At 40.5% G+C, this 26,296-nt stretch overlaps 1 protein-coding gene across 5 annotated transcripts in view; it reads left to right on the forward strand.

The window, feature by feature from the left end:
* Nucleotides 1–2,279: 2,279 nt before the first annotated feature.
* The window catches only part of ppip5k1b (diphosphoinositol pentakisphosphate kinase 1b), a 77,978-nt gene continuing 53,961 nt past the window's right edge, over nucleotides 2,280–26,296 (forward strand). For all 5 annotated transcript variants that reach the window (XM_034235909.1, XM_034235913.1, XM_034235910.1 and 2 more), the window contains exons 1-5: nucleotides 2,280–2,464; nucleotides 18,743–19,242; nucleotides 22,185–22,380; nucleotides 25,612–25,702; nucleotides 26,142–26,227. In XM_034235909.1, the coding sequence (XP_034091800.1) occupies nucleotides 19,012–19,242; nucleotides 22,185–22,380; nucleotides 25,612–25,702; nucleotides 26,142–26,227 (604 nt within the window). In that variant the 5' untranslated portion in view covers nucleotides 2,280–2,464; nucleotides 18,743–19,011. The remainder of the gene's footprint in view (nucleotides 2,465–18,742; nucleotides 19,243–22,184; nucleotides 22,381–25,611; nucleotides 25,703–26,141; nucleotides 26,228–26,296) is intronic.

Consider the following 26,296-nt stretch of genomic DNA (forward strand, 5'->3'; position numbering starts at 1 on the left):
TGACCATGATACAGATTTTAGTGCAAAATCTACAGCTCCTCGACCGCAACCATCAGCAACAATAATAATGTAATATAATAATTATAACAATAATAATCGTCATCGGTCTTATTTGCTGTTTTTGGTGTATTTTGTGGCGGAAGTACAGCGCCACTTACAGGCCCGGCATATGTACTACAGCGTCTCCAGCGGTTTTGTGCGGTTTCGTGTGGACGGACACGTTTCTTGAGCCGACTTTTTTTAAATCGACTTTGGTTCGAAATCGGTTTCGTCTCCGTTTCGTCTCCGTTTCGTCTCCGTGTGGACGGGGCCTTAATGTCACGCGCTGCACATTTTAAACAAACCTTTTTAACTCTGTTTCTTCTTTCTTGTAAGCTAAATGTATCTTAAAGAGAACAATGTCTTGTTTGTTAAAATCCAAGATAGCCATCAATGATAGTGAGTCTTCTGAATAAATGAAGAAAGGGCGTTTCAGTGCGCACTTACATTTTTTTCAAATGCATTACATAATTTGGATGCAGGATAGGTGGAGAGAGAGAAGATGAGGAGGAGGAGGAGGGGGAGGTGGTTTGATGGGTTTTACTGAACACTACTTCCTTATTCCTGCAGCACAGACTGACTCCTCATGTCCTGATGCATGATGGGATGGAGAGCCGCTCCACTTTTTGTTGACAGGCTGCCAGACTCCCATCAGCCTCTGAGGCTCTGAACGTCTTAATGTGAAGCGCAGGGAGCGGAGGGATTATGGAAAACTGTGTAAGGCTTGTTTCACATGACTGTGTGTCGGCGGGATGAATAACTTGTGAAATAAAAAGATGTGTGTGTGTTTTATCCCTTGACATACAACACATAATGTTAGCCCACTTGATAAACACTGACACATGTCTTGCATTAAAAGGATTGAAATCTGGACAAAACTGTCTAGAATTAAGTGGAATACTAAACTACAAATACTAAATTAAAAACTCAAATAAAGATGCCTCTTTAAAATAAGTGTTTTCATGTGTACAGTGTGTTTTGTCCCTTAAACGACAATACATCAGTTTCTCAAATGATGATTTTGATGTTTCTTTATACCGGGTAATAACCAGATCATTTTATGTCACCACTGATTGGGCATTACGATTTTTTTGTATTTTCATTTTCTGCGATTTCGTCATTCTTCTTCACTACTTTTCATTTATATCATATTCTCCTCCTCTACATTTATGGGATATCTGGGGTTATGTTTAAGATCAACAGTATACTCTAACTTGAAATAATTGAATAAGCTTAAACTCACAAACTAAATCCAACACATTGTTCAATTTTAAACATCTCACACATTTCCATGCTGTTGGAAAAGGATGATCTTATCTTTCTGTATCTGCAGTTAGACAGTATAACATTTTAACATAATAAAGTATTTCAGTAGTAGAAGAGTAGTAGAAGATATAAAGTATAGTTTGAGTTGACATGTAATAATAATATAAGTAGTATCATTTTATTATAATACATTTGTTTATTGTTGAGCAACATTGCCAAGCTTCTTTCATACACAAGCAAAACTAATACATAATATACAATCATAACAATTACAATAAGATAGTTAATGCACCTTTATTATTCTGGAAGTGTAATCATTAATAAAAAAGGGGTAATATCAATATAATAATAATAAATACTTACACATTTATAACATAATTTGCAAAATGTTCTTGACAGCCCTAAAGAAAAATACAACTCCACAAACCATAATGCAGCCTAACAATGTCTCTCATTATCTACATAATATAGTATTCAATAAAAAAACATTAGTATTCAATTGTAGATTTTTATATTGGTACTTATAACAATACTTATAAAATAAACCTTATACTAGGGCTGCTCAATTAATCGTATTTTAATCGCGATTACGATTATGGCTTGCAACGATTACGAAAACAACGTAATGGAAATAAAACGATAATCTTTTTAAGATGTCTTTTTTGGTTTTTCAGTTAAAAACATACTGTTCACAATTGTTTTTCTCCAATAAATGGATGTTTTCAAAGTCAATGAATAATCGCATTTAATAATCGCAATTACAATTATTGACCCAAATAATCGAGATTATGATTTTTGCCATAATTGAGCAGCCCTACTTTATACACAGTTTTTTTATCAGGCATAATTTTTTTCTATAGTAATCGAAGAGTGCAGTTCACCACATTGACCGATAGATGGCAGTGATGGCGCGTTTTACAAACATTTTTACTTTATGTAAAACAAAAACAAAAAAAGTGAAGAAAAGAGAAAAGGGAAGGAAGTTAGCCGCAGCAGCTAAACACCAGACATGAGCGGACGTGAACTTTAGCATGCAGTTAGCTCACAACTTCACTGAGAGTTAAAAAAGGAAAAGCCAAACTCAGGCGGCTGCAGCTTCCCTTCAGTCGGAGGAAATAAGGAAGTGAGCAGCTGACGGACCTCCAGTGGTTTTCCGCCGGTAAGTCCCGCTGTTGTTCCCACACTTTGTGCTCTATATTCGGCGTGGCTTCCCTGTGATGTCGCTGCTGCAGTGTCGCTGAAAGTGGACTGAATGAGGCAAGCTTTCAAGGATTTGTGCAACTCTATGTAACAGGAGTACTGTGTTGTGAACAGGCGATAATTGGATGTATTTATGTGTGTTTTTGAAGTTTATTTCTCCCACATAAGACTTGTTTTACTACAAAAACACCCATCTGACTCATTCATTGTGTTTTATAGAGATTTGAGACGCATGTTGTGGCTTTTAACAGGCTGCTGGACACCTGCAATGCACTGATATAGTGTTTTAACCACTTTATTAAACTATCGAAGCTTGATATGCAACTTTCTGGATGTCTATGTAGCGAGTGTTGACATATTGTGAGCAATAGTAACAAGTTACTACATTACTCCACTTTATCTGATAATTAGCATGTTCTACTACCTATATATACGTTATATTTAATTACATTTTAGGGGCTTATATTAAAACTTTTACGCCATTATATTTCACAACATTATTTAAACTGCAGATTCAGTTTATTAAAACCAAGTCACCTAAGATATCATGATGTATTATCATAGGTTAAACTACCCAGCAGTATATAAGGTAAATAAACTAGTCCTACATAAACTAGCTGCAACATTAAAAGGTACATCATTGTTGTTGTTGTTGGTGCTAATTAAAAAGAGCGCGGTAATGAATGTGACCATGTTTTTAGTGAATTAAACATCACCATTTGCACCTTTTTATGGACATACGCACCTTTACTTTAGGGGCAACAAGCATGCATGGATATTGAAATAAAAGGAGACATGTCTTTTTTCATTCCCCGCCTCCAAATTCTTAAAAGTCAACTTTCAGAGCCCCGTGACCACAGGAAGTGCAGAAATGTTCCCTCACGAGGATGCTATATTAATATATCTGACTAACAGAAGCAGAAATGTGAGAAACCATACATGCCTTTTTTAAAAACAACCTTTCAATAGATAAATAGTAATATTAAATTTGACATACTTTAAACATTGACACCGTGTGTTATGATGACATAGCTCAAAAGGCCACAACAAAAAGGAGACACACCATATCAAACAAAATATGTTTATTAAAGCAAGTGGTTCAAATTAGCCAAATGAATTAAGTGCAAAACAAGTAAAGCATGAGGTGTGGATGTCAGTGGTATCAGTAGTGTAAATACAGGGTGAGGATTGCATGGACATGTATGAGTGTGAGAGTGTTGAAGTCAGAGATGGGGACTCGAGTCTGTGACTCGGACTCGAGTCGCACTTAAGTCGCACACACAGAGACTTCAGACTTGACTTGGACTCCTGCTCAAAAGACTTCGGACTCGACTTGGACTCGTGTTTTGGGACTCGTGAACAATCATTGTGTTTTCTATGTTTGGCGTATTAAAGGTGGGGTAGGTAAGTTTGAGAAACCGGCTCGAGATCGCTAGAATTTGAAAATACACAACCGGAGAAAATCTGCCACTTCCTCACAGAGCCCCTCCTCCAACACACACGAACGCGCACATGACCAATGAGGGCACGAGATAAGTTTGTGCCCCGATGGAGGCTGACAGGCAGGTAGGCCATCCAGTTATTTTAGCCGGGCCGGCTATCGGGATGTTAAGAGCATTCCATGGAATATAACAACAAGTGTATCTCGAGCCGGTTTCTCAAACTTACCTACCCCACCTTTAACATTAACATTAACATCATGGTAACACCATGGCGACCGGCGGCACACCTGCAGCTGTACCGCTTGTAATTAGGTTCAACTATAAAAACTTCGAACAAAATGCCGGCGGCACCAACAAAAGGAGCGCACACTGCAAAGTCTGCAATATTAAAATCAAGGATGCTGGTGCAACAACGTGAAATGTCATCAGGCAATTTAAAACTCACCCGGAGAGGTCAGTCACATTAACGCATATGGACGGTTAGCAAACATGTTTAGCTCAGCATCAGCTATGTAATGTTAACTTAGCTTGCTACTAGCTTTGTAACTGAATGAAAAGATGAGTGAATGTTTGCTTGTCACACTTGTTTGCGTTGAGTGGCGTTTACATCCAACTCTTGACATGACATCAAAAAGGTCGGTAACGTTAATCATTACGTTCCGCTGCCACCATCTACTGGCTAACGTTAAACGTAGAAAAATACATAGTTACATACATAAATACATCTGTCGGTTTATAGGCAGGTTACAGGTTTATTGTTGACCACGTAACGTTAATGTTACAGGTTTATCAGGTTACTGGGTTTGAGTGAGAGGATAGAGGAATATGTTTATTTATAGTAGACTTAAAATATGTCATTAGAGACCCAGTGTAATTAAACAATACGGTTGCAGAGGTAACATTTTTACATTTTTGTCCACTGGCCAAATGGCTAGCCTAGTGAATGTTGAAATGTTACCAGCCACTCAATAGATTGCCATTGTTATTTGTGGCTGGTGCGTGCAACATACAGTACCAGCCACTTGCATGATTTACCAGCATTTGGCTGGTAACTGGTGTTAATGGTAGATATCTCTTTTGGAACAGGTCATGTTTTAATATCACCAGTTCAGTATATTTCAGATAATATTGTAGCAATAGTTTTTTAGTTGCAAATGGCACAGAACAAATGTTTACTTTTAAGTACTTTTAACACAGTTTCCCTGCGGGGGATTAATAAAGTATTTGTGATACTGATTTCTGATTCTGAAGTGTTTTGCTTATAAGTTGTTTGCATTTAGCTAAAGTGTGATGTTTGTCCTCATATTGCATTGCAATAGCCTGTTTAAAGTGATCATATAACAAACAACTAATCAGTACTGATACTGTATGCTAATAGATATAGGAGTGATAATAATACAGTACATGCTTTGAATGTCTTAGATATAGCTGTGCAGTATTCTTAACAGACTGGATAGCAGCAGACAATAGAAGGCTTATTACAACCAGAAGAGACATGAGACTTTTATTTTTTAGAGACTTGAGACTTGACTTGGACTCGTGACCAAAGACTTGAGACTTGATCAAGTCTCACCCCACAAAGACTTGAGACTTGACTTGGACTCGTGACCAAAGACTTGAGACTTGACTTGGACTTGCAAAAAAAGACTTGTGAACATCTCTGGTTGAAGTGCACAAAGTGAAGCAACTGAAGAAACTCATAGCATGCTCAACAGAAAACCAGGTGCCTGTAGGAGAAAGCAGACAGAGGCTTTAAATAGCGGCAGGGCGCCAGACCCAGGTGCCCTGAGTTACTGCAATCAAGACGGCACAGCCACACCCTCTCTAGATGAACCCACAGGGGCATCACACCGTGTTAAAACGCTTACTTTTTTAATAGAAAAAAACACATAATGCATGAACACTATTAAGCGTGCACTCTTGGACTAAAGGAGAAATACTGGACATTATACTCGTAGCATTTTCACTGTGAATTGGTTATACGTCAAGAAACAAGAACAACTTGGATAATGTATGTTCAGACTTCAGTCAGACATCACATGCTGCAGATAACTTACCTGATTCCCTAAATCAACAAGCAAAGAAAGTAATAATGAGAATATGTTTTGCTCATGTTGAAGCATAGGAATGGAAGCTAAGCAGTTTGATTCCATTTCATGTTTTTAAAGCTAGGATAGACGCTATACAATCAGAAAATATTGGTGTCTGTAAATGCTACTAGTATACAAACTGTAGTATCATATAATGTCCTTTGTTTTCTGTCATGTTTGTATTAATGTTTGGAACTAATTGAAGCAGGTCACCATTGTAAAAGAGGTCTATGATCTCAATGGGTTTTATCTGTATAAATAAAGGTTTTGAATTTGAATTTGAATTTGAATAGGCCCTTACTGTAAGTAAAATAGTATCTGCCAAATGAATTGAATGCAATGGGATCAGTGACACTATGTCGGTCCTTCTGTTATGCCACAATCTCTACTTTTCTTCTGAACTCACATGAAAACCTCAGCGGTATCTTTTTACAAGCTGCATATTTTATCTGCTGAATCAGCCAGTATTCTCCAATGACAGTGTAATTGTATTATAAGCTGTATGTATGGCTAAAGTAATTCATCAGTAGCTCAAAAGCAGGCGAATAAAGTCATATATATTTCCCCGATCCATAAATCATCTCGTTACCTCTCCACAGGTCTTATGCTCTAGGTAGAAATGTTAGCACTCATGAGTTGGAATAATGATGGGTCTGTTTTGCATGGCCCGCGGTACAGAGAGCTTGTTCTTCCTCTGTGTTCAGTAATAACTGCACTTTGTATTTGCACACAAAGCTAATTTCTCCAGTGCGCTGCATCATGAGTTTACAAGTTTCTGTAACTGCTGTTCCTCCGGTAATTGTATCCTGATAACATCAAGTTTCTGACTCCTGGAGCTGGAGGTTTGGTTGAACAACTTTTAAAGCTTTGTGCACTCAAGCAGCATGTTTATTACAAATAATTATTAAGCTTTGTTAACGATTGAACTCTCTTCAGATAACTAATACTTGTTCTGCATTGTCCTGATACAAAAGCAGAGATACCGGGCTTGGCTAAATGCTTATTAACCTTTCACAAAAAAGGTCCCATTCACAAACAAGTCAAATGTCATTATCTTTTCCGAGAAATGGCCTTCATTCATTCGATCAATCAACAATATGCGAGTCCATAATTGACAGGCTAACAGTTTCCATTTGCGTTTCTTCCTGATGTTTCTCATGTGCCCTCCTATCAGAGGAATGAGAGCTAATGACCACGTCCTCCATCACCGGTCATAAACACGTCACTGGCTTCAGTCTCAAAGGTTAAAAACCTTTTATTGGAGCCGTGTTTTTTATTATCTCAGGGCCCGCAGTGATGACTCATAGACGGGGGCCTGCAGGTGACAGCTGGGGATGTTTTTAATCAGCCTCCTAATTTATTCTCGGGTGATGAAGTGTGTTATTTGTTTCCGAGGGGAATAATTTAACTGGCAGAGAGGAGACAGTTTCAAACATTCTGTCTGGTTCCTCTGTCTGTCTCCTTTTTGCTTCTCCATTTGTATCGCCAGTGAAAGGAACATTAGCTAATTTATGACTTGGGTTAAGCTCCATTGACGTCCAAGACACTTGTTGACCTGTATTGACAAGAATGTGGTTTTGTTGTGTTTGTCAGAGAGTTTTAGTGACAAGCTGAGACTTGTATACATACTATGGATACCTCAAAGATGCAAATCAGGTATTACAGGAATCTACTTTCTGTGGAAATGATGTGTCAGAGAACAGAGTACCTGGAGAAGAAAATATAAAAGCACATTGATTTGTGAATGAGGGGCCAATTATGAAGCCAGCTAGCTCACTGCTGCAAGTTATCTGAACAAGTGAGTCACTTGATCTGAACAAATCTCATTTGTATCAGGGCTGCAGGATTTCGGAAACATTTTGGGTATATTAACCGATATTGCAACTGCCCCGATTCACAATGTTAGAGGCAATATAACATTAGTAGGGATGCACCGAATATTCGGCCACCGAAAATTATCGGCCGAAAATGGTTAAAAAGGCCCTTTCGGCTTTCGGCCGAAAGGGTTTTAGCACCGAACAAATATCACCGAATGTCAGAACAGGCTTAAATTGGTAACCTAACGTGTTGTTGTGATGACGTAATAAAGACGCGGCGACCATGCTCGCGGCTGGCTCACAGGGGGGGGGAACATATGACCTTTGTCATCGAGATTGCCCTGAGCCTTTAACAAATCGTATTAAATAATCTGATGACAGACTGTAAACAGAATAGCTGACATTTTAACAAACTAAATAACTCAGTTACCTCTAATCATTAACCCATGTTTGTATCATGTAGTTAACTCCGTGTGTTGCTGCTAGCATACATAACACAGAATAGCTGAAATTTTAACAAACTAAATAACTCAGTTTCCTCTAATCATTAACCCATGTTTGTATAATGTAGTTAACTCCGTGTGTTGCTGCTAGCATACATAACACAGAATAGCTGAAATTTTAACAAACTAAATAACTCAGTTTCCTCTAATCATTAACCCATGTTTGTATCATGTAGTTAACTCCGTGTGTTGCTGCTAGCATACATAACACCTGACGTGGAAACGTTACTCGTGGATGGGGCTACAGAGCTGCTAGAAAGACGGTCGAACCCGGTGCATTCCTCCGTCTGCATGCGGTGCACTTTTGCTAAATGTTTAGACAAATTGCTCGTGCTTACATGCTAAACTCTTATTCAGTGCTGGAATTGGGCCGGTACTCACCGGTACGCAGTACCGGCACTTCTGGTTCTGACCCATGGAGTACCGGCACTTCTTGCTCAGTACCGGCATGCTGGCGGTACTCCGGTACTCATGCACCGTGCCAGTACTCAACACTCTCCCCGCCGTTCTTATTATACATCCATATATATATATACAGCCGCCCGGTACTCAGTAGATGCGTCATGAGGTGCCGAACGGACATTCTCATCGCTCTAACCGCTGGAGTTTCACAGCGGCTGTCAGCTGTTTACTCCTGTCATTCAAACAGAACGTGCTGGAGAGGGGGCGGGGCTTATCTTCTCCATGTAAATACTGTGGTGGAAACGACTATGTCAAAATTAACCTATTTGACCGTGATTTAATAGTAATACACGTTTCAAAATAATAATAATAATAATGTCGAAGTAACAACATACTGAAAACTGTTAGTAAAACCATGTTTTAATGCTTTACAATTTACATACCTAGATGCACGTGTGTTGTGTTTATGCAGTGCAACTCCCACCCAGTGGGTGGCTATGTAGAGTGATAGAACAGAGCAGGCACGCCCCCGAGAGAAGGAAAGCAAGTCACGTCACAAATTAGCATTTCTAAAATGTTAGCGTGGATTAATAAAAGTGCAAAAAGACAGCGGTTGTCGCCGGAAGAAACTTCAAATACAGAGAATGCTGTGCCTGTGTTGGAAATTGTGTCTGATGGGGAGCTTTCTTTGGTTGATCCTCCTGCTCCAAGTTCTAGTGCATTAGCATTAGCACTAGCTCCGCCGCCTCCTCCAGAGCCTCTAACGTTAGCTGCTGCTGGCGCAACTGCCACCACCATCACCGGGCAAAGCGATGCACCTGACTGCTGGACAACGGACCAGGTGCAATATTTTTGCAAGACCAATGCATGGCTCCTTCTTAAAGATAAGAAGCTAGGATGTCGGATATGCAGAGATGTCAAATCTTTGGGAATACACTGGACAAGGACTGAAACTGTCAACTGAATGGGGTGAGTGTGCAGTGTCTCATTTCGGTGTTGACAAGGGCAAACAACAAGCTAGCCTGAGAAAAAAAATCAAAGAACATAAAGAATCACAAGCCCATGTAAAAGCTGCTGACATCCTTACATCTGCTTCACGTGAAACTATTCAACATCAAGTGCAGTCTATGCATAAATCTGAATTAGACACCACTATCAGAGTTTTTTCGAACCGCATATAAAATTGGCAAACATAGCCGGCCATTCACAGACATGCCAATTGATTTGAATGTACAGAAACTGAATGGGCTGAACGTGGGCAGGGTTTTGCACTCCAATAAAACCTGTGGCGAAATCATCGACCACATAGCTCATGAGCTGAAGAAAAAAATGGCAAAAGACATTACAGAAAACCAAAGAAAACTCTGTGTTTTGGTCGATGAATCTACCACTATTAGTGGTAAAACGGTGCTTGTTGTGTGTCTACGCTCAGCATTAGCTGATGCTGAGCCCGAAACGTTTTTTTGGGAGCTGATCGAGTTGGATGGAACAACGGCTGATGACATCACAAAGGCGTTAATGGAGTGTCTTGGAAGAGATTTTAACGAGGACTTTTTAGGTCAGTGTTTCGTTTCTTTTGCATGTGATGGGGCTTCAGTCATGCTAGGGAAGAGAACAGGCGTTGCTACACAGTTGTGTAGTAAATTCCCAAGCCTGTTTGTGTGGCACTGCTCCAATCATCGTCTAGAGCTGGCAGTTGGGGATGTGGTCAAGGAGGTCTCAGGGCTCAATCATTTCCAGATCTTTTTTGACAAACTCTATTCCTTGTTCCATGCCTCCCCCAAAAATCAGAGGCAGTTAGCGCAGTGTGCGCAAGCAGTCGGACAGCGTCTCCTGGTGATAGGGCGTGTTTTGTCCATCCGCTGGGTGGCTTCAAGTGAAAGGAGCGTCAGAGCAGTCTGGGAAAACTACCGAGTGCTTCATGATCACTTCACAAATGCTGCAAACGACACGAGCAGGGATTCCAGAGACAGAGCAAAGTACAAGGGCCTGGATGATGTGCTCACATCTGCAACGTTTGTCAGCAATCTGGGACTGATGTACGATGCGCTCACAGAGCTCAGCGACCTCTCTCGGCAACTCCAAAAAAGAGAGATGACACTGCCTACAGCAGATAGGCTCTTAACTCGAGAAATACGAGTTTTTGAATCCATGGTCACCATGCCTGGCCCACACATGACTACAGTTCATACAGCTCTAGCTGAGAAGTCCTTCAAGGGTGTTGCCCTGCGTGAGAATGGCAGGCTTGTACAGATTCATGCAGGTCAGTTTTTCCGCAGTATGGTAGAGAATCTGAGACACAGAATGACTTCCACAACCTCCTCTCATGTCAGCACAAGAGAAATCCCATTACATGGCCGGGAGGCCCGGGACAATCAGCTAATCTAGGACATGAAAGTTATCCATCCTGGAAGTTGGCCTGAAGAGGAGTTAGACGTACAGTATGGGGACGTAGAGGTGCTACGTTTGTGCGAAGTGCTGAAAGTGGACAGAAGAGAGACTGTTCAGGGCTTTCGCGAATACAAGGAAACCAGGGCATCCCGTACACCTGCTGCCATGGAGCCTCTACTGAAAGCAGTCCGAACCATCGCTGTCTCCACTAGTGAGTGTGAGCGGGCATTCAGCTGCATGAACGATATCCTTACTGCAAAAAGGAATGCTCTCTCTGTCAGCCGACTGTCCAGCCTGGTTTTCATTAAATGTAATGGACCATCACTAGGACAGTTCAATCCGGAACAGTATGTGAGGTCCTGGCTGGCAAAGGGAAGGAGAAGTGCTGATGAAAGAGCCTGTCCAGCTCCAGCCCCTGATACTGATGTCCCCAAGGCCTTCTGGAGCCTTTTCTAACAATGTGAAGTATATTGCAAAGCAGCTCACCCAGTGAGAAGACTTTTGGCATAATGTGCCGATTTGTACAGATCCTGGAGATAGAAGGACTTCAGACCAACCAGGGAGTTATCTGATCAGCTTGGTGTTCAATGTAACTCTTTACCATGGCTCAGACTTTGTTACTTGCAGTTACAGTTTCTCATTTTAGATTGTGCAAATTTTGCATTTGTTTTTACATGTTCTTTGTTCATGCTCTTTATCATTTTTCTGAGTTGGAAAGTTAGATTGCATCATAGTTTACTTTATACATATTTGTATTCTTCAGTGGTGAAGTATATTGCAAAGCAGCTCAGCCATGTGAGAAGACTTTTGGCACTTTTTCGTTTTCTGAGTTGGAAAGTTAGATTGCATTCAAAATGTACAGAAATACTTAATTTTGTTAAAGCTTTTTATAAAAAATGCTTCTGACCAGAGCTTTGTTTCCTTGTCATTAATGTTGAACACCACCAGAGGGGCTCTCACCTGAAAGGTCTCTGCTTCATGTGTCTTCAGCAGAAGATCTAGACTTTGATTGCTATATTTTCAGTTAATATTGACCTTACTGAGCTTTAGCCATATCCGCTGCCTATCATAAAAAATGTTAAGTACAGTGAACCTTTCTAAAATATACAGTAGTAAAGAGACAAACCCACCAGCATTATAGTAGCCAAATTCTTGTTTGTGGGCTGTATATATAAAATTGACTTGAAAAAGTTGCTGATTTTAGAGTACTGGCACCTTTTTCATTCCAATTCAAGCACTGCTCTTATTGCACTTATGGTAACAAGTATTCTCCACATCGAGACGGGTAAAGTTTAACCACACCTCGGAGCGCGTTCTCTCCGCCATCTCCGCAGTGTGCTCCGCTGCATGTAGCAGCTGCGTGTGTGTAAACTGCCCCGCCCCCTCGCACACAGACGGGGGAGAGAGATCACGTCTGATCGAAAATACATCATAGACGCATTTGTTGTCTTTGCATATTAGAAACGAGTTGGCGACACTAAGACTGCGATATAATGTTTTTTTAGCAATAATACATGACATATATAAATGTACTGTATGCATTCAAAAGTGCTGAATAAATGTTTTATGGACCCATAATAGTGATTATTATTTAAGTTAAGTTTTGCCATAATCATGTCTATTTCCATAATCAGGTAGCTGAACAACATTGGTAAAAAATGTATACATTATATATATATATTTCTATTAATCATTTTCGGCCTTTCGGCATTCGGTTTTCGGCCAACTGTTTCCTATTTTCGGTATCGGTTTCGGCCAAGAATTTCCCATTCGGTGCACCCCTAAACATTAGTCACATTATCATTGAAGCATATATCAAAATGTAGATTATCTTTAACGCTACAGACCTTTTATAAGTCTGAAGATGAAGAATATTGTTTATAGGTCGAGACTGCAGATCCCGGTATTTAGTTTACTTTTTATTTATTGACTTAGTTTTACCTTACAAATATTTTTTCATATTACAAACTCATGTTTTTATATACATTATAAATACAAAAACCCAAAGAAACACGCCTATGCCTTGAACCCAAAAGCAGTTTTTTTATGCATATAAAAAATAAATAAAAAATAAATATATATATATTAATAATAAAAAACAAATACATTTAAATTCATACAAATAAATCATAAATGTTTTTAACATATTTTTTCCAAATATTGAGCTTCATTTGATCTGATTAGTTAACTTTTCCATATTGTGATTTTGCTAACATTTCAATTAATTATGCAGCACTCATTTTTATGCTTTGACACCTATATATACAGTCTATGTTTGACACATTTAGTGATTGTCGTGCACTTGCTTGTGCTGCTATAGAGTAAAGGTCATGTCCTCTGCCAATGACTCAATCTCAGCGGTGCCTTTTTACAGCAGTTACACAGATCTGTATTTACGAGTTCATCGTTGTTGGACGGCAAGAAGAGCTTCCACTCCGTTTAGTGCAGCTTGTCATCGCCTCACGTGTTAGCAATGCTGAGTTATGTTTGGGGGGCGTAGCAGAGTCAACAGCCGGGCCTTTGCTCCTTCAGATCCTGCAGGAGAGGACAGAGTTATTTCTGGGTACCAAGGTTAAGCTGTGTCACGAGTGAGAATCGTCTGTGGGAACAGAGTCCAGGACGCATGAAGAGCAGGGCTTCTCTTTAGCCGCCAGAACAGCTTAATGGTCAAATAATCTGCGCTGTATTTGAATGAAGGTGTATTTAAATACCCTGAACAGAAATTATTTTTCCATGTTGCCGTGGTAAACATCTAAGTCTTTATCTTTGCACTTGGGCTGCTCGATTAATCGTATTTTAATCGCAATTACGATTTTGGCTTGCAACGATTATGAAAACAACATAATCGAAACAAAACGATTATTTTTTGTATTATTTATTTAAATATATATATTATTTTTTTCATTGGTTTTTCAGTTGAATTCTACTTAAAGTTCAGGGTAATCAACTGTTAAAAACATACTACAGCTTTTTTTTTTTCAATAAATTGATGTTTTCAAAGTAAATGGATAATCGTTTTAATAATCGTGATCTCAATTATTGACCCAAATAATCGAGATTATGATTTTTGCCATAATCGAGCAGCCCTACTTTGCACACAAAAGGCTTATTTCTGTCAAATATTGTACACAAATGTGTTAAATTCTGTGTTTGTGAGCAAAGAGAATCTGTTTTACCTGACAGGTAACAGCATGATTATTAGACAGTTAGTCCCTGGGCTGGTGGCCACTCTCAAATGCACAGATTTATCTTGAAAGAACACTTTATGAGGCGATCTGAGTTTCAGATTTCACATAGCATACGGACATGCATTTTTCTGTGGTCACACAGGATTGATCTGTGAAGAGAACAATTTGTTGTTTTACGACGCTCCGCTACAATCAGGCCTTGTGAGGACATGGAGCGTGAGGACATGGAGCGTGAGGACATGGAGCGTGAGGACATGGAGCATGCAGACGAGTTCCTTCACGTGTTTTCTGGCAGTTTGTGCAGAAATGCTTTGGTTGTGCAAGCCAACTGTTGCATCAGGTGAAGAAGCTGGATGTGGAGGGACACTTGATCTAGCTTTGGAATGCCTTTTGAATGTACTTCTTAATTTCTTGGAAACGACATTGGAGACGGTGTTTGGAAGTGATATTAACCTTCATTCATGGGCAACAGCTCTGATGGGCATTCACAGTCCTGCAGGATGTCAATGGCACGCTTCGTCAAAAATAAAAAACTTGTCAGGGTTTTATTTTGACCGGCCTGAAGCACACCTTATGATACTGTTCAATCAACATCTTGATATGCCATACCTGTGAAAGGATGGATTACCTTGGATTACTTTTTAACACATGTGTCAATCAATCAATCAAAGTTTATTTATATAGCTCAATATCAGACATTTAAATGTTTCTATGGGGGCTTTACAGTTTATACAGAATATAATACGTTTGATGGGAAACACGATCCTCCATCTGTTTCTGGAGGCTTTTCCCCCGGACTCAGCTGTTAGTTGTGGGGTCAGGTTGGTGCTGGTGGTGTTTGATGGGGGTGTGAGACTATTCTGATGAGTGACACATGAACCAGCTTTGGCTTCATCCACCGAGTGTGTGAACTTCCTGCAGCGGCAAGTTTCTTCCACTTCTTGGTTGTCTACACTTCACACCTTGCTCTTGGGCTTTGGCTCAGGGAATGACGTCTTATGTAACAGCCTTAGTTATTTTCTGCTATCGGATCAGATAACGGATAAGCACCGAGTGACCGCACACACACCCCTAATATTAAAGGACTTGTGTTGCAAGTGCTATTTGGCAGCTGTTAACGGTTGGGTTTCTGGAACAAGATGATCAGAAATAGATCCATTGTTTTGGTGTTTGTTATGATTTTGCCGATGAGTGTTCAGTCAGACTGAACAGTTTTCAATCAATTGAGCGCAAGTTCAAACCTCAAGTAGTTTATTTTTGTGTACAAGGACAGTCATACAACAATCCTGGAACAAATACTACTTTCAAAAGGTTGTAATTGTTCAGTTTTTGTTGTAAATGGTTCATAGAGTTGTTGATTTAACTGTGTGATAACTCTACAGTTTGTGTTGCTGTTAGAAATACTAGTGCTGCAACAATAAGACAACTAATGGGTTTGAGGAATCAACAGAAAAATAAAATCCATTTACCAACTTTTAATACTCGATCATTGGTTTACAAGCGGCCGAGATGGGTTTTCTCCGCAGGGTGGCTGGTGTCTCCCTTAGGGATAAGGTGAGAAGTTCGGTCATCAGGGAGGGACTCGGAGTTGAGCCGCTCCTCCTTCGCGTCGAAAGGAGCCAGTTGAGGTGGTTCGGGCACCTAGTTAGGATGCCACCTGGGCGCCTCCCTAGGGAGGTGTTCCAGGCACGTCCAGCTGGGAAGAGACCAAGGGGTAGACCTAGGACCAGGTGGAGGGATTATATCTCTTCGCTGGCCTGGGAGCGCCTTGGGATCCCCCAGTCAGAGCTGGTTGATGTCGCCAGGGAAAAGAAAGTTTGGGGCTCTCTGCTGGAACTGCTACCCCCGCGACCCGACCACGGATAAGCGGGAGAAGATGGATGGATGGATGGATCATTGGTTTAAGTGCGTTTTTATGCAAAAATGGCAGAAGGTGCTGTTTTCGGTCTCTTATTATGATAATAAGGTTTTATTTGTTTTATAACGTATAATTCAACTGAACACATGAGAAAACAATTGTTAGTTGCCGCCCTACATTATAGTGAGAAGTGTGTTATTATTGTTATCTACTCTACTTATACTAAAGTGTTTCTGGAGCTTGAGTTTAATATGGGTAAAGTGCCTTATATTGTTTAACCTTATCCTATAGTATGAGGAGTAATGTATCAGTAATGTATAACACACACCCAAGAAGAATATGTTCACACTGTAAAACAGCAACACAAACGTATGAAATTAAAACACATTTTTGTGGTGAAAAGAAGCCATTAAGCCACATTAAGAGGAAACTGTTGTTTATCAGACTGTGATCACACAGTAAAGACAATAACAACAAACAGCAGCTGTCTTTGTTCCACTTCCCAGACATGTGGGAACTCAAGATTCAAGACATATCGATATGCACAAAGCAGCTACAGTGTAAATGAACATCTTATGTAATGCGATCCGGCCGGGTATCATGTGTTTCATTAAACTGCTGAACATACAGGAAACAATAGAGAATCAATCGGGCTCCTCTTCATGATCTTTCGTCATGGCAACAGCGTCAACATTACATGGAGCAGACGATGATGTTGTTGTTGCTGTTTATAGTGTTAGTGTCTTACCTAGAAGACCCGGGCCACAACATCTGAATAAAAGCTACGGCCTTAACGTAATACACCTGATGGAAAGGACATTTGGGAATGATGTCCACACTTTAATTTCTACTCGCAGACTTAAAAATACATTTATTTATCAAAACTTCAAAAGCTTAAAGGTCCCATGTCATGGCCATTTCTACTGATCATAATTCCATTGTTGAGGTCTACTAGAATATATTTATATTGTGCAATTTTCCAAACTCACATTGGTTTCTCACAGCATCTCTGTATAGTATGTGTATTCACTCTCTGTCCTAAACGGCTTGTTGGAGCTCCTGCCCCGCCCCCCCTAAACGCTGTGAGAATGGGTCTGCGGTAGGGCTCTCCCGAATACCATTTTTCGGGCTCCGGATATTCGGTAGTAATCGGCAGCGAATATTCGTTCCGCGCGCACGGGGGGGGGGGGGGGGGTAGTAATCAGCAGCGGACGTCTTCGACATGTGTTTCGGTTTATTCACGGCATTCTTTTTGTTATTCTACAGTATTGTTGTTTTATAGTTATTTGTTAATGTAACCCAATTTGTGTTCTTTGAAATTGAAAAGGATATCGCATTGTGTTTGTTACTTTCGTTGCAGTTGTAGGCCTATTATGTCTTAAGTGTCATTTGGCTTGGCTTTCTATTTTGTATGGACATCCTTTTATTTTGAAGGAGAGTTAACGCAGTTGACAGGAAGTTGTTGTTGCTATGGAAACAACGTGACGGAGATTAATGGAGAAAAAGTAATATCTACATATAAAAGTACACTTAAAAGTCGGGACGCCTTCGGCAAGCGTTCTTTGGTCTCAGGTTGGTGTGTAGCGGCCTTTAGTGTTAAACTCGCTACAGGGTGTACTTTGAGGGTTTGTGACTCTGCAGACCGTTTACATGCAGAAAAACCATCGTAACACACAAGGGGACGGGTAATAACCGGAAAAGCATGACATGGGACGTTTAATATTGCCTTTTTAAAGGGACACAACAAAGGGACCTTTTGAAGTGACACCTCACCTCTAAATCACGGCTGTTGCATTGGATTTGACTGTAAACTGGGGTCATGTATGATGAATGTGTGTTGTTGCTCACTCTCAACAGATTCCTGAATTTCACATGATTTAAAAAGAATCGGTTTGAAGACGTTCCACCTTCTGGATCCTCTACTTACATTTTTGAAACTGACAGGGTGTAATCTGATCATATCTCTTGTAGTTTTCTACCGATGAGAGCACCTTGCATGCCTGTAAGCTTCTTTACTCTGGATTAATGCGTGTGAGAGCTGCCATCAATACATTTTCCACGTGTCAGCAAAATACCAGAGATTCTTTTGAGCCCAAATCCTGACTCATGTCTTAAGTAACATTTATCTCAAGTGTTGCATAAATGGGTTTCCTCAGAAATGTATATTCTTCTTCTTTTCTTTTGCCTGATCTTACAACCCTGACGTTTATTTCACAAATGTTGGATGTAGCAACACCACAGCGACCAGTGCTCTGGTTATTCAGTATACTTATTGACTTTAATTGAACTAGTGAGTGTCTCTACAACTGCATAAGTCTTGCTTAATTTGTCAAGTTTCGATCTTTTGTTTAAACAGTTGTTTTACTTGACTAACTCTCAATCTCTTGATTTGAGTCCGCAACACTAACTTTCTTCACGCATAAGCAGCACTGGAACATGGTTTTACCAAATATGTTCTTATATCTCTTGTAAATATTTCTTTCAGCACAAAAATGGCAAAAAAAATGACAGAATATTTGCTCAATTTATTTGTTTCTTTTCCCTAGGGCAAGAAAAATGGTGCCCAGATGTTGACTCGGAGCAGCAACCAGGATCTTGACTTCCTACGTCAGTACGCCTTCTCTCTTCTAACACAAACTGTAGCAGCACAGATGCACGTAGCTGTTATCACAAACTCCAACAGACACTCCACTTTATCACCGGGCTCCCAGACGCCGGTCATATAGTGACGGTCATACACTGATACCGGGCTACTTCCTGCTTTGCTATCTGGGGAGGAGCCACCTGAAGCAGCCATGTTTTATAGAGGTATGTGATGTCCAGGACCTCTGACGGAGCAGGTGTAGTGGCAGGAGCAGAAGCAGGAGAAGGAGAAGGAGCTGGAGAAGGAGAAAGAGAAGCATTAGAACGGGGGCGGAGCCACAGAGACGTTCCTCGGTTTGTGATTGGCTGTGGGGATGACGAGCAGGACATGGGTCAAATGGAGGCAGGCATGAAGAACGAGATGTTTCGAGAAGAGGATATGGAAGGCGATGACGACGAGTCGGTAGGTGTTAAAGAAATACTACACCTACAAAATGAGCATTTGTTTAAGAAGGATCACCCCATGCTATCCGGAATCATCTTGAAAACAGAAATTAATATAAGATACAGTATTAGAACATCTGTTAATGAACTCATATACAACTTGTGCTCAGTCTTAGTTATACACACTTAAGCTCACTACCTCACAAACATGTATTTTCGCTAACTCACTATCTGAGAATGCTTTTTCACAAACTGTCTCCTGATAGTCACACTACTTATCTGTGTGAGTTCAAAGTTGAAAGACAGAGTGAGATACTGATACACTTTGCCCATGAGATATTCCCTTCACTCAAGTTTAAAGAAAGCTGGTGTAGAAGCTGTGTCTTTGCAAATAGACTAAGTGAAAATATCATGTTTTTTGTTCCTTTTTGAAACGTTTTGATCGTGAAATATCAAAATGTTATAGTACCTAAAATTAGAGACCATGTGTTGCATTAAAATGACCTAATGTAACTAAAGTGTTCATGTGAACAAATATGATTTAATGTTGGGAACAGGAAGCCAAAGTCTAGGTCATTTCTGGGCAGTAGGACATTAACAAGCCTGGAAATTATAAAGAGGAATGTTTTTATTAGGAACGGAAAATAAATGGAGACAAATATATACAACGGCTGGCGTGAAAACAATGCAGAAGATAAACATCTGGTCTGTTGTGTAGTCCTTTAGCTATAAAAGGACATTATGGTAGTGCTGTGTTAGCGGCTCGCTTACTTGTTATGATTTCTACGAGCTGATTGCCTTTATCTAGAGAGCGTTTTACAGGAAGCAGCTCAGTACGTCCATACTTTCCCTTTCAACTACATTACTGTGGCACATCAGCAAAAAGGCTCTTACTTACATATTAATGTAGGAATCAATCTACACAAAACCTTTAAGTGTTTTCTGAAGAATAAGATTCTGTATGCATGCAATAATGTTTTAGTTTAGATGTTTTCTTTATCAACCTGCTGAATGTTTTTCCATTCAAAAGTGCAATACATTATTTGGCGTTAAGCAAACTGAGGTATTGATGAGGTCGACGACATTTGATCAATAAAGCCCAATATTACAAATCACAATTTTTCCACATTGTCTTTGATCCCCAAATGTACATGTAAAGCCCTTTACACACCAACCCGATTTTGGCCGTCGATAGATGTCTTGCCGTCAATGAGCGTCCTGTCGCCCTACTCAGATTGGTGTGTCCCGCCCCGTCGTGTCTTTTCGGCCGTGCCGACACCTTCCGCCGGCTATCGGCTAAGGCTGCTCGATTATTGCAAAAACCATTATCTCGATTATTTGGGTCAATAATTGATATCAAAAAAATGTGAACAGTATGTTTTTAACAGTTGATTACCCTGAACTTTAAGTATAATTCAACTGAAAAGCTAATAATAAAAAAAAAAAAAGCAATAACAAAAAAAAAAAAAATCGTTTTATTTCAATTATGTTGTTTTCATAATCGTTGCAAGCCAAAATCGTAATTGCGATTAAAATATGATGAATTGAGCAGCCCTATTGTCGGCTAAAGGCCGTCGGCCAAATAAATCACTCTGATTGGCTGTTCAGCTAGCGAATCAGTGCAAGCTAAACGGAAGTGAGGGACCCAAACAAACGATTAAGAAGGCAAATCTGAGATTTCATTGAACTCCAGCTCTCGACACAGGTTCGGGAAAGCCCCGTGAGCTTCTCGCTGTAGAGTGAAAATGGAACGCACACGCTATTTGTTGTTTGTTTATATCACGCAGTCTGTCTTCCGGTTGTTGCTTCTTTTGAATGACGAATACACACTACCGCCGCCTGCTGGTAAGGAGAGTTATTGTCACTCACGCATGCGCAGTTCGTAAGTGCTTCTTGGCCGTCGGCTGAAGTCTTTGCGGTGTGTTGCAGTGCGACACATGGCCAAGACGCAGGAGACGCAGGAGACGCGAGGCGACACAACGGTTGTGTTCCGTCGGGACGTGTTCTTTGGTGTCAGTTTGGTGTCAGGGCCTGTACATGTTGAGGGTTTAGGTGCCAAATTTGTATCTGCAGGTCAAATGACACCCTACAATCTAAAAATACGTTTAAATCCTTTATCATGAAAGGATATACATCGTTAACGAGAATAAGCCTGTCAAGCGCACTAATCAAAAAACCCTCTTTGACATCTCACAATATAACCAGTAGGTCCAATACATTTTCAAAATCCACTGGGAGTCACATCCTGATGTTTAGCTTGGTTTGGTTTATTTGTTTATAGTGTCGTGGACAGTCCCCATTCATCAACTGTCACAAACAACAGTAAATGGGACAGCTTTAGCCAACATTGCTAATTTCCAGCTGTTGTCCCCGCCAGATGATAATGGACACCCTTAAAATCACAATAATCCAATCCAATCCAACTTTATTTATATAGCACTTTAAAACCTTCAGACCAAAGGGCTGTACAGAGAGATAAGCTCACACAACATAATATAAATACATTTAAAATACAACACAAAACAAACCAGAATAAACGTAATAATTAAAAAAATAAATAACAGCCATATAATAAAAACAATAGACCACTGAAAGCAAATAAAAGCAACAATCTACTTGTTTCTGAATGCTAAGGAGAAGAGGTGGGTTTTAAGACGGGATTTAAAAGCAGACAGTGTGGGAGCCTGTCTGATGAGCAAGGGCAGGTCGCTCCACAGTTTAGGGGCGGCAGCAGAGAAAGCACGGTCCCCTCTGCGCTTAGGCTTTGTTTTTGGCACCCTCAGGAGCAACTGATCAGCTGACCTGAGAGTGCGAGTGGGCGTGTAGCTATACATCAATACATCAACAGTTATAAAAAAAGGATGAAAGACAAGTATCTGTGCTCCTCTGCTGTTTTTACATTAAACTAAACTTGCCGTTGCATTGTCCCATTTCTCTGTCTTCCCCCGTCCTCTCCTTCAGCCACCGGAGCGACAGATCGTGGTCGGCATCTGTGCCATGGTGAAGAAATCCAAATCAAAGCCCATGACTCAGATCCTGGAGCGGCTTTGTAAGTTTGACTACATCGACATGGTCATCTTTCCAGAGGAGGTGATCCTGGAGGAGCCGGTGGAGAACTGGCCGCTCTGCGACTGCCTCATCTCCTTCCACTCCAAAGGTAAACATCCACCAACTAATGTCAAAATCATCCTGTTGCACGAGGGGGAACATTAAGGGAGGTGGAGGGGAAATGCTCAGGAGAGGATTTGTAACTTCAGAGCGGACGCTAACGGTACGTCCACACTGCAGCTTTAAACAAATCTTCAACCGCTTCCAACGCTTCTCTGCCCATTGACTTTGAATGGGGATGACGTCACTTTGCCTCGCTTGTCGCCGAACTGCATTGTGGGGGAGCGAAGCGAAGATTTCCAGGATTTCCAGGATTTTCAGGATTCAAAAGTTGAGCAATGTTCAACTTTTGAAGCTGAGCTGGAAGCGTCAGCCAATCAAATCCCGTTTATGCAAATCTGACAGTAGAAGCGCTAGCCAATCAAACCGCGTGTAAGCAGGGAGAGCCAGACCACAGTTCATTTCCTCATATTCCAAACGAGAAATTACGGTAGCAAATCACCCGGTTCTTTACGACCAGAACTATTAACGGGATACAAACCGGAGGAACCAGGCATGGAGGGAGGTGGCAGAGACAGTGGGTGAAACTGGTAGGTTTTCGCCTGTTTGGGGAGTTTATAAACAGGGGTGCACATAACTTTTTTGCCCTGGTTCTCAAAGGAGCACCTGGAGATGTTGCTTGGTGCTCATCCTTAAAATGAAATAAACCGTAACTTTTGAGGGGGTCTTGACTTTATTTGCCAGACACACGGCACTGAACACACAGAGGTGCACACAGAACACACATGCAGAGGTGCACACAGAACACACATGCAGAGGTGAACACAGAACACACATGCAGAGGTGAACACAAGACAACATTAGCACGACCAGTAACCTCCTACAAGCTGTCATCACTACCCTCCTGACTGTTCTCCTCACTGTCTTCCTCTCTGTCAGACATGGTAGCTGATGATGTAGGCCTACTACTTCCTCTCTGGTTGAGTCTGTGATTAGCTGCTTGCATCCACAAGTCAACAGCTAGTTTTGGGTCGAAAGTCTCTGTTGTCATCTTAGACAAGTGGATGTAATCAAATAAGTATGTGAACATAACCAATAGCCAATAACAAATTAATGTAACTTATTTTATTGTTGTTCATTCATATCTTATTTTACCTTAGCATTTATTTATTTATGCATTTTTTTTAAATCTCCAGCTTTAAAGGATATTTTTGGTTACTGTCCTATAGTATACATTGGAATGATTTAAAACCTGTTTATCCCAATAATTATAAAGGAGTGCCTTGGAAATATGTGTTTACATAAATTGTGACCAAACCGTTTGAACTTAGACTAAGACTCCTTTACCTCACTGAGCTGTAGTTAACTTATCAGCCTCTCAGTCTGACTGGAGAGGACTCTCCCTCCACATTATTGTAGAAACATCTTCTTCTTATATCCGTTAGAGCAGCTAGCACGGCACCAGATTATAATAACAATAGCGCTGGTACCACCCTCCCTCTCTCCCTCGCTCACTCGCATTTTGTCTGTGAGCTGCGGGCGCCAGATAAGCCAACATCCCCCATTTTCATCACTTACAGCGCCCATCGTACAGGGCAAATGAAAGGTGGAACCGGGGTGAAAAGGGTGTTACATTTACTTAATTGTGAATATTGTTACATCAAGGCCGAAAATTAGGATGAGCCCCAACGGTCAAAATGTTTTTTTCCCTCCCAGAACTGCCAGCGCAGCGACTCCCCAGATCTGGCGCCCTAGGCGAACATCTAGCCAGCGCTACGGGCCGGCCCTGAGTTCATATCATGGTTCATATGCAACTCGCATATATCTTTCTCTCTCTCTCTCTTCTCTCTCTCTCATCTCTCCTCTCTCCTCTATTTTCTCTTTTCTCTTCTCTCTCTCCTTCTCAATGTTGGTACGCAAATGCGCTTTGTTTCAAATGACCCGGTGCTCTTTTTTTGGCGGAGGTGCGCATGCGCACCTGCGCACCAGTTATGTGCAGCCCTGTTTATATATATATATATATATATATATATATATATATTGCTCGCATAAAATCCCCGGGGTTTTTTGCTTTGTATGTCGGGGGCGGGAGATTCATGTGATTGGTTGTTGGTCTCGTTGCTCGCAAAAAATCCCCAAGCTTTCAGACACGCCCAGCTCCAAGATTTTCAAGATTTTTGAAAAGCTGCAGTGTGGACGTACCGTACCTCACAACAGATTGTCACTACAAGATTTAATCTGCCAAAATAACTCAATGCTGATATTAGAAAATGTGCTTAAATAATCATCTTTATTTCAGTTTAGTAGCTATTAGGTCAACAGAGAAAGACAAAAGAGAAGTAGTGGGGTTTTGTTTGATGAAGATTCAAGGCTTTTATTGTCATTCGTACATACTGTAGCTACAGTGTAGATATGTCAATGGAAATCTTAGGTCACAGGCTCCTCCAACAGTGCAACACAATAAAACACTTAAAATAGTGCAAGTAAAAAAAAACGTAGATACTACAGGGGGTCTGCGGGGTCTTAAAAAGTATTAAAAGTTGATAAATCAATTTAGCGAAAATGAAGGCTATTAAAAAGTATTAAACGGCATTTTCCAAGGTATTACATTTTGTAGCTTGTTTTCAATAAGTATATAAATTGTCCAAAGAGGTTGTATTCTACAGTCTGCCTGAATGTAATCATTGCGTAGGTGTGTATTGTGATTCTGTGTAGTTTATTTATGGCATCCCGTTGGATTTGACGTCATCTGAACAGGACATCTCACGCTCACTGCTTGATAGCGCGCGGAGGTCCGTTTACGCCGGTTGCTAAGCAACATCGTTATGGGGAAATGCAAGTTTGCGTCCAAATGGTTGGAAGATAAGGAGGAAGGACAATCAATACTGCATATAGTCAATGTGAGGTCAAGTGTGTCGCCAAGGTAACCGGTTAAAACTCCAAGTGGCGATGAGGTCTTAAAATGTATGGAAAGGGTCTTAAAAAAGGTCTTAATAGGTTTTACATCTGACTTCAGGACTCCTGCACATACCCTGTACTAACTAAGCACTTATATACTAATAAAGGACTGGCTTATCTAAAGCCAGTTGAGTAGCACTTGAAATGTTTTGGCTCTATGATTCTGTTTTCTTCAAGTTTGTATCTTCTTGGTCAAATGCATTTATTGTAAGTCGCTTTGGATAAAAGCGTCAGCTAAATAAAATGTAATGTAAATACATATAAAATAGAATGAGATGGTCTATTTGTTAATAACTAATTTTGTTTGTGTGCCTTTTCACAGGTTTCCCTCTGGACAAAGCTGTGGAGTACGCCAAGCTCAGGAATCCACTGCTCCTCAACGACCTCAACATGCAGTATTTCATCCAGGACAGGTAAAGCAGGACTGAAGGGTATCACAGAGAAGAAGCTTTTACTGCTAATTTCAACATAATGGTGCCTCATAACACAAACAATGAGTGCAACGAGGGGTCATTAAGTAGCTACATTCATCGTTACGCTACTTGTTGAAGAAGATACTTAAAAATTGAGGGTATCTCTGTATAAAATAAAATAAACAATATACCTGCATCAAGTTTATGTCACTTTCAAAATGCAGAAGCTGGACTCTTTTACACAACCATCTTGTTTGCACTTGCCCGTTATTAATAGGAGAGAAAACATGATGTAATTGTCATCTTCACACTTTTTACATAACTGTTTGACTGCCTAACCCCAGCAAAACGTATACGCGCACATCAGAGCTGCATACATTGAAATACTTAGATTGTTATTTTTTTGAGGTTATTGACATTTTATTGGATTTTCCATCAGGAGGGAAGTTTACAGGATACTAAAGGAAGAGGGCATCGACCTGCCTCGTTACGGCGTATTGAACAGAGACCCCGACAATCCTGAAGGTGAGAAAGTTAATATACTTTGTGTGAATAAGTTTGCATGATTTTGGATGGAAACTAAAACAAATCCCA

The sequence above is a fragment of the Gymnodraco acuticeps genome, unplaced genomic scaffold, assembly GCF_902827175.1.
Source record: "Gymnodraco acuticeps unplaced genomic scaffold, fGymAcu1.1, whole genome shotgun sequence".
NCBI lineage: Eukaryota > Metazoa > Chordata > Actinopteri > Perciformes > Bathydraconidae > Gymnodraco > Gymnodraco acuticeps.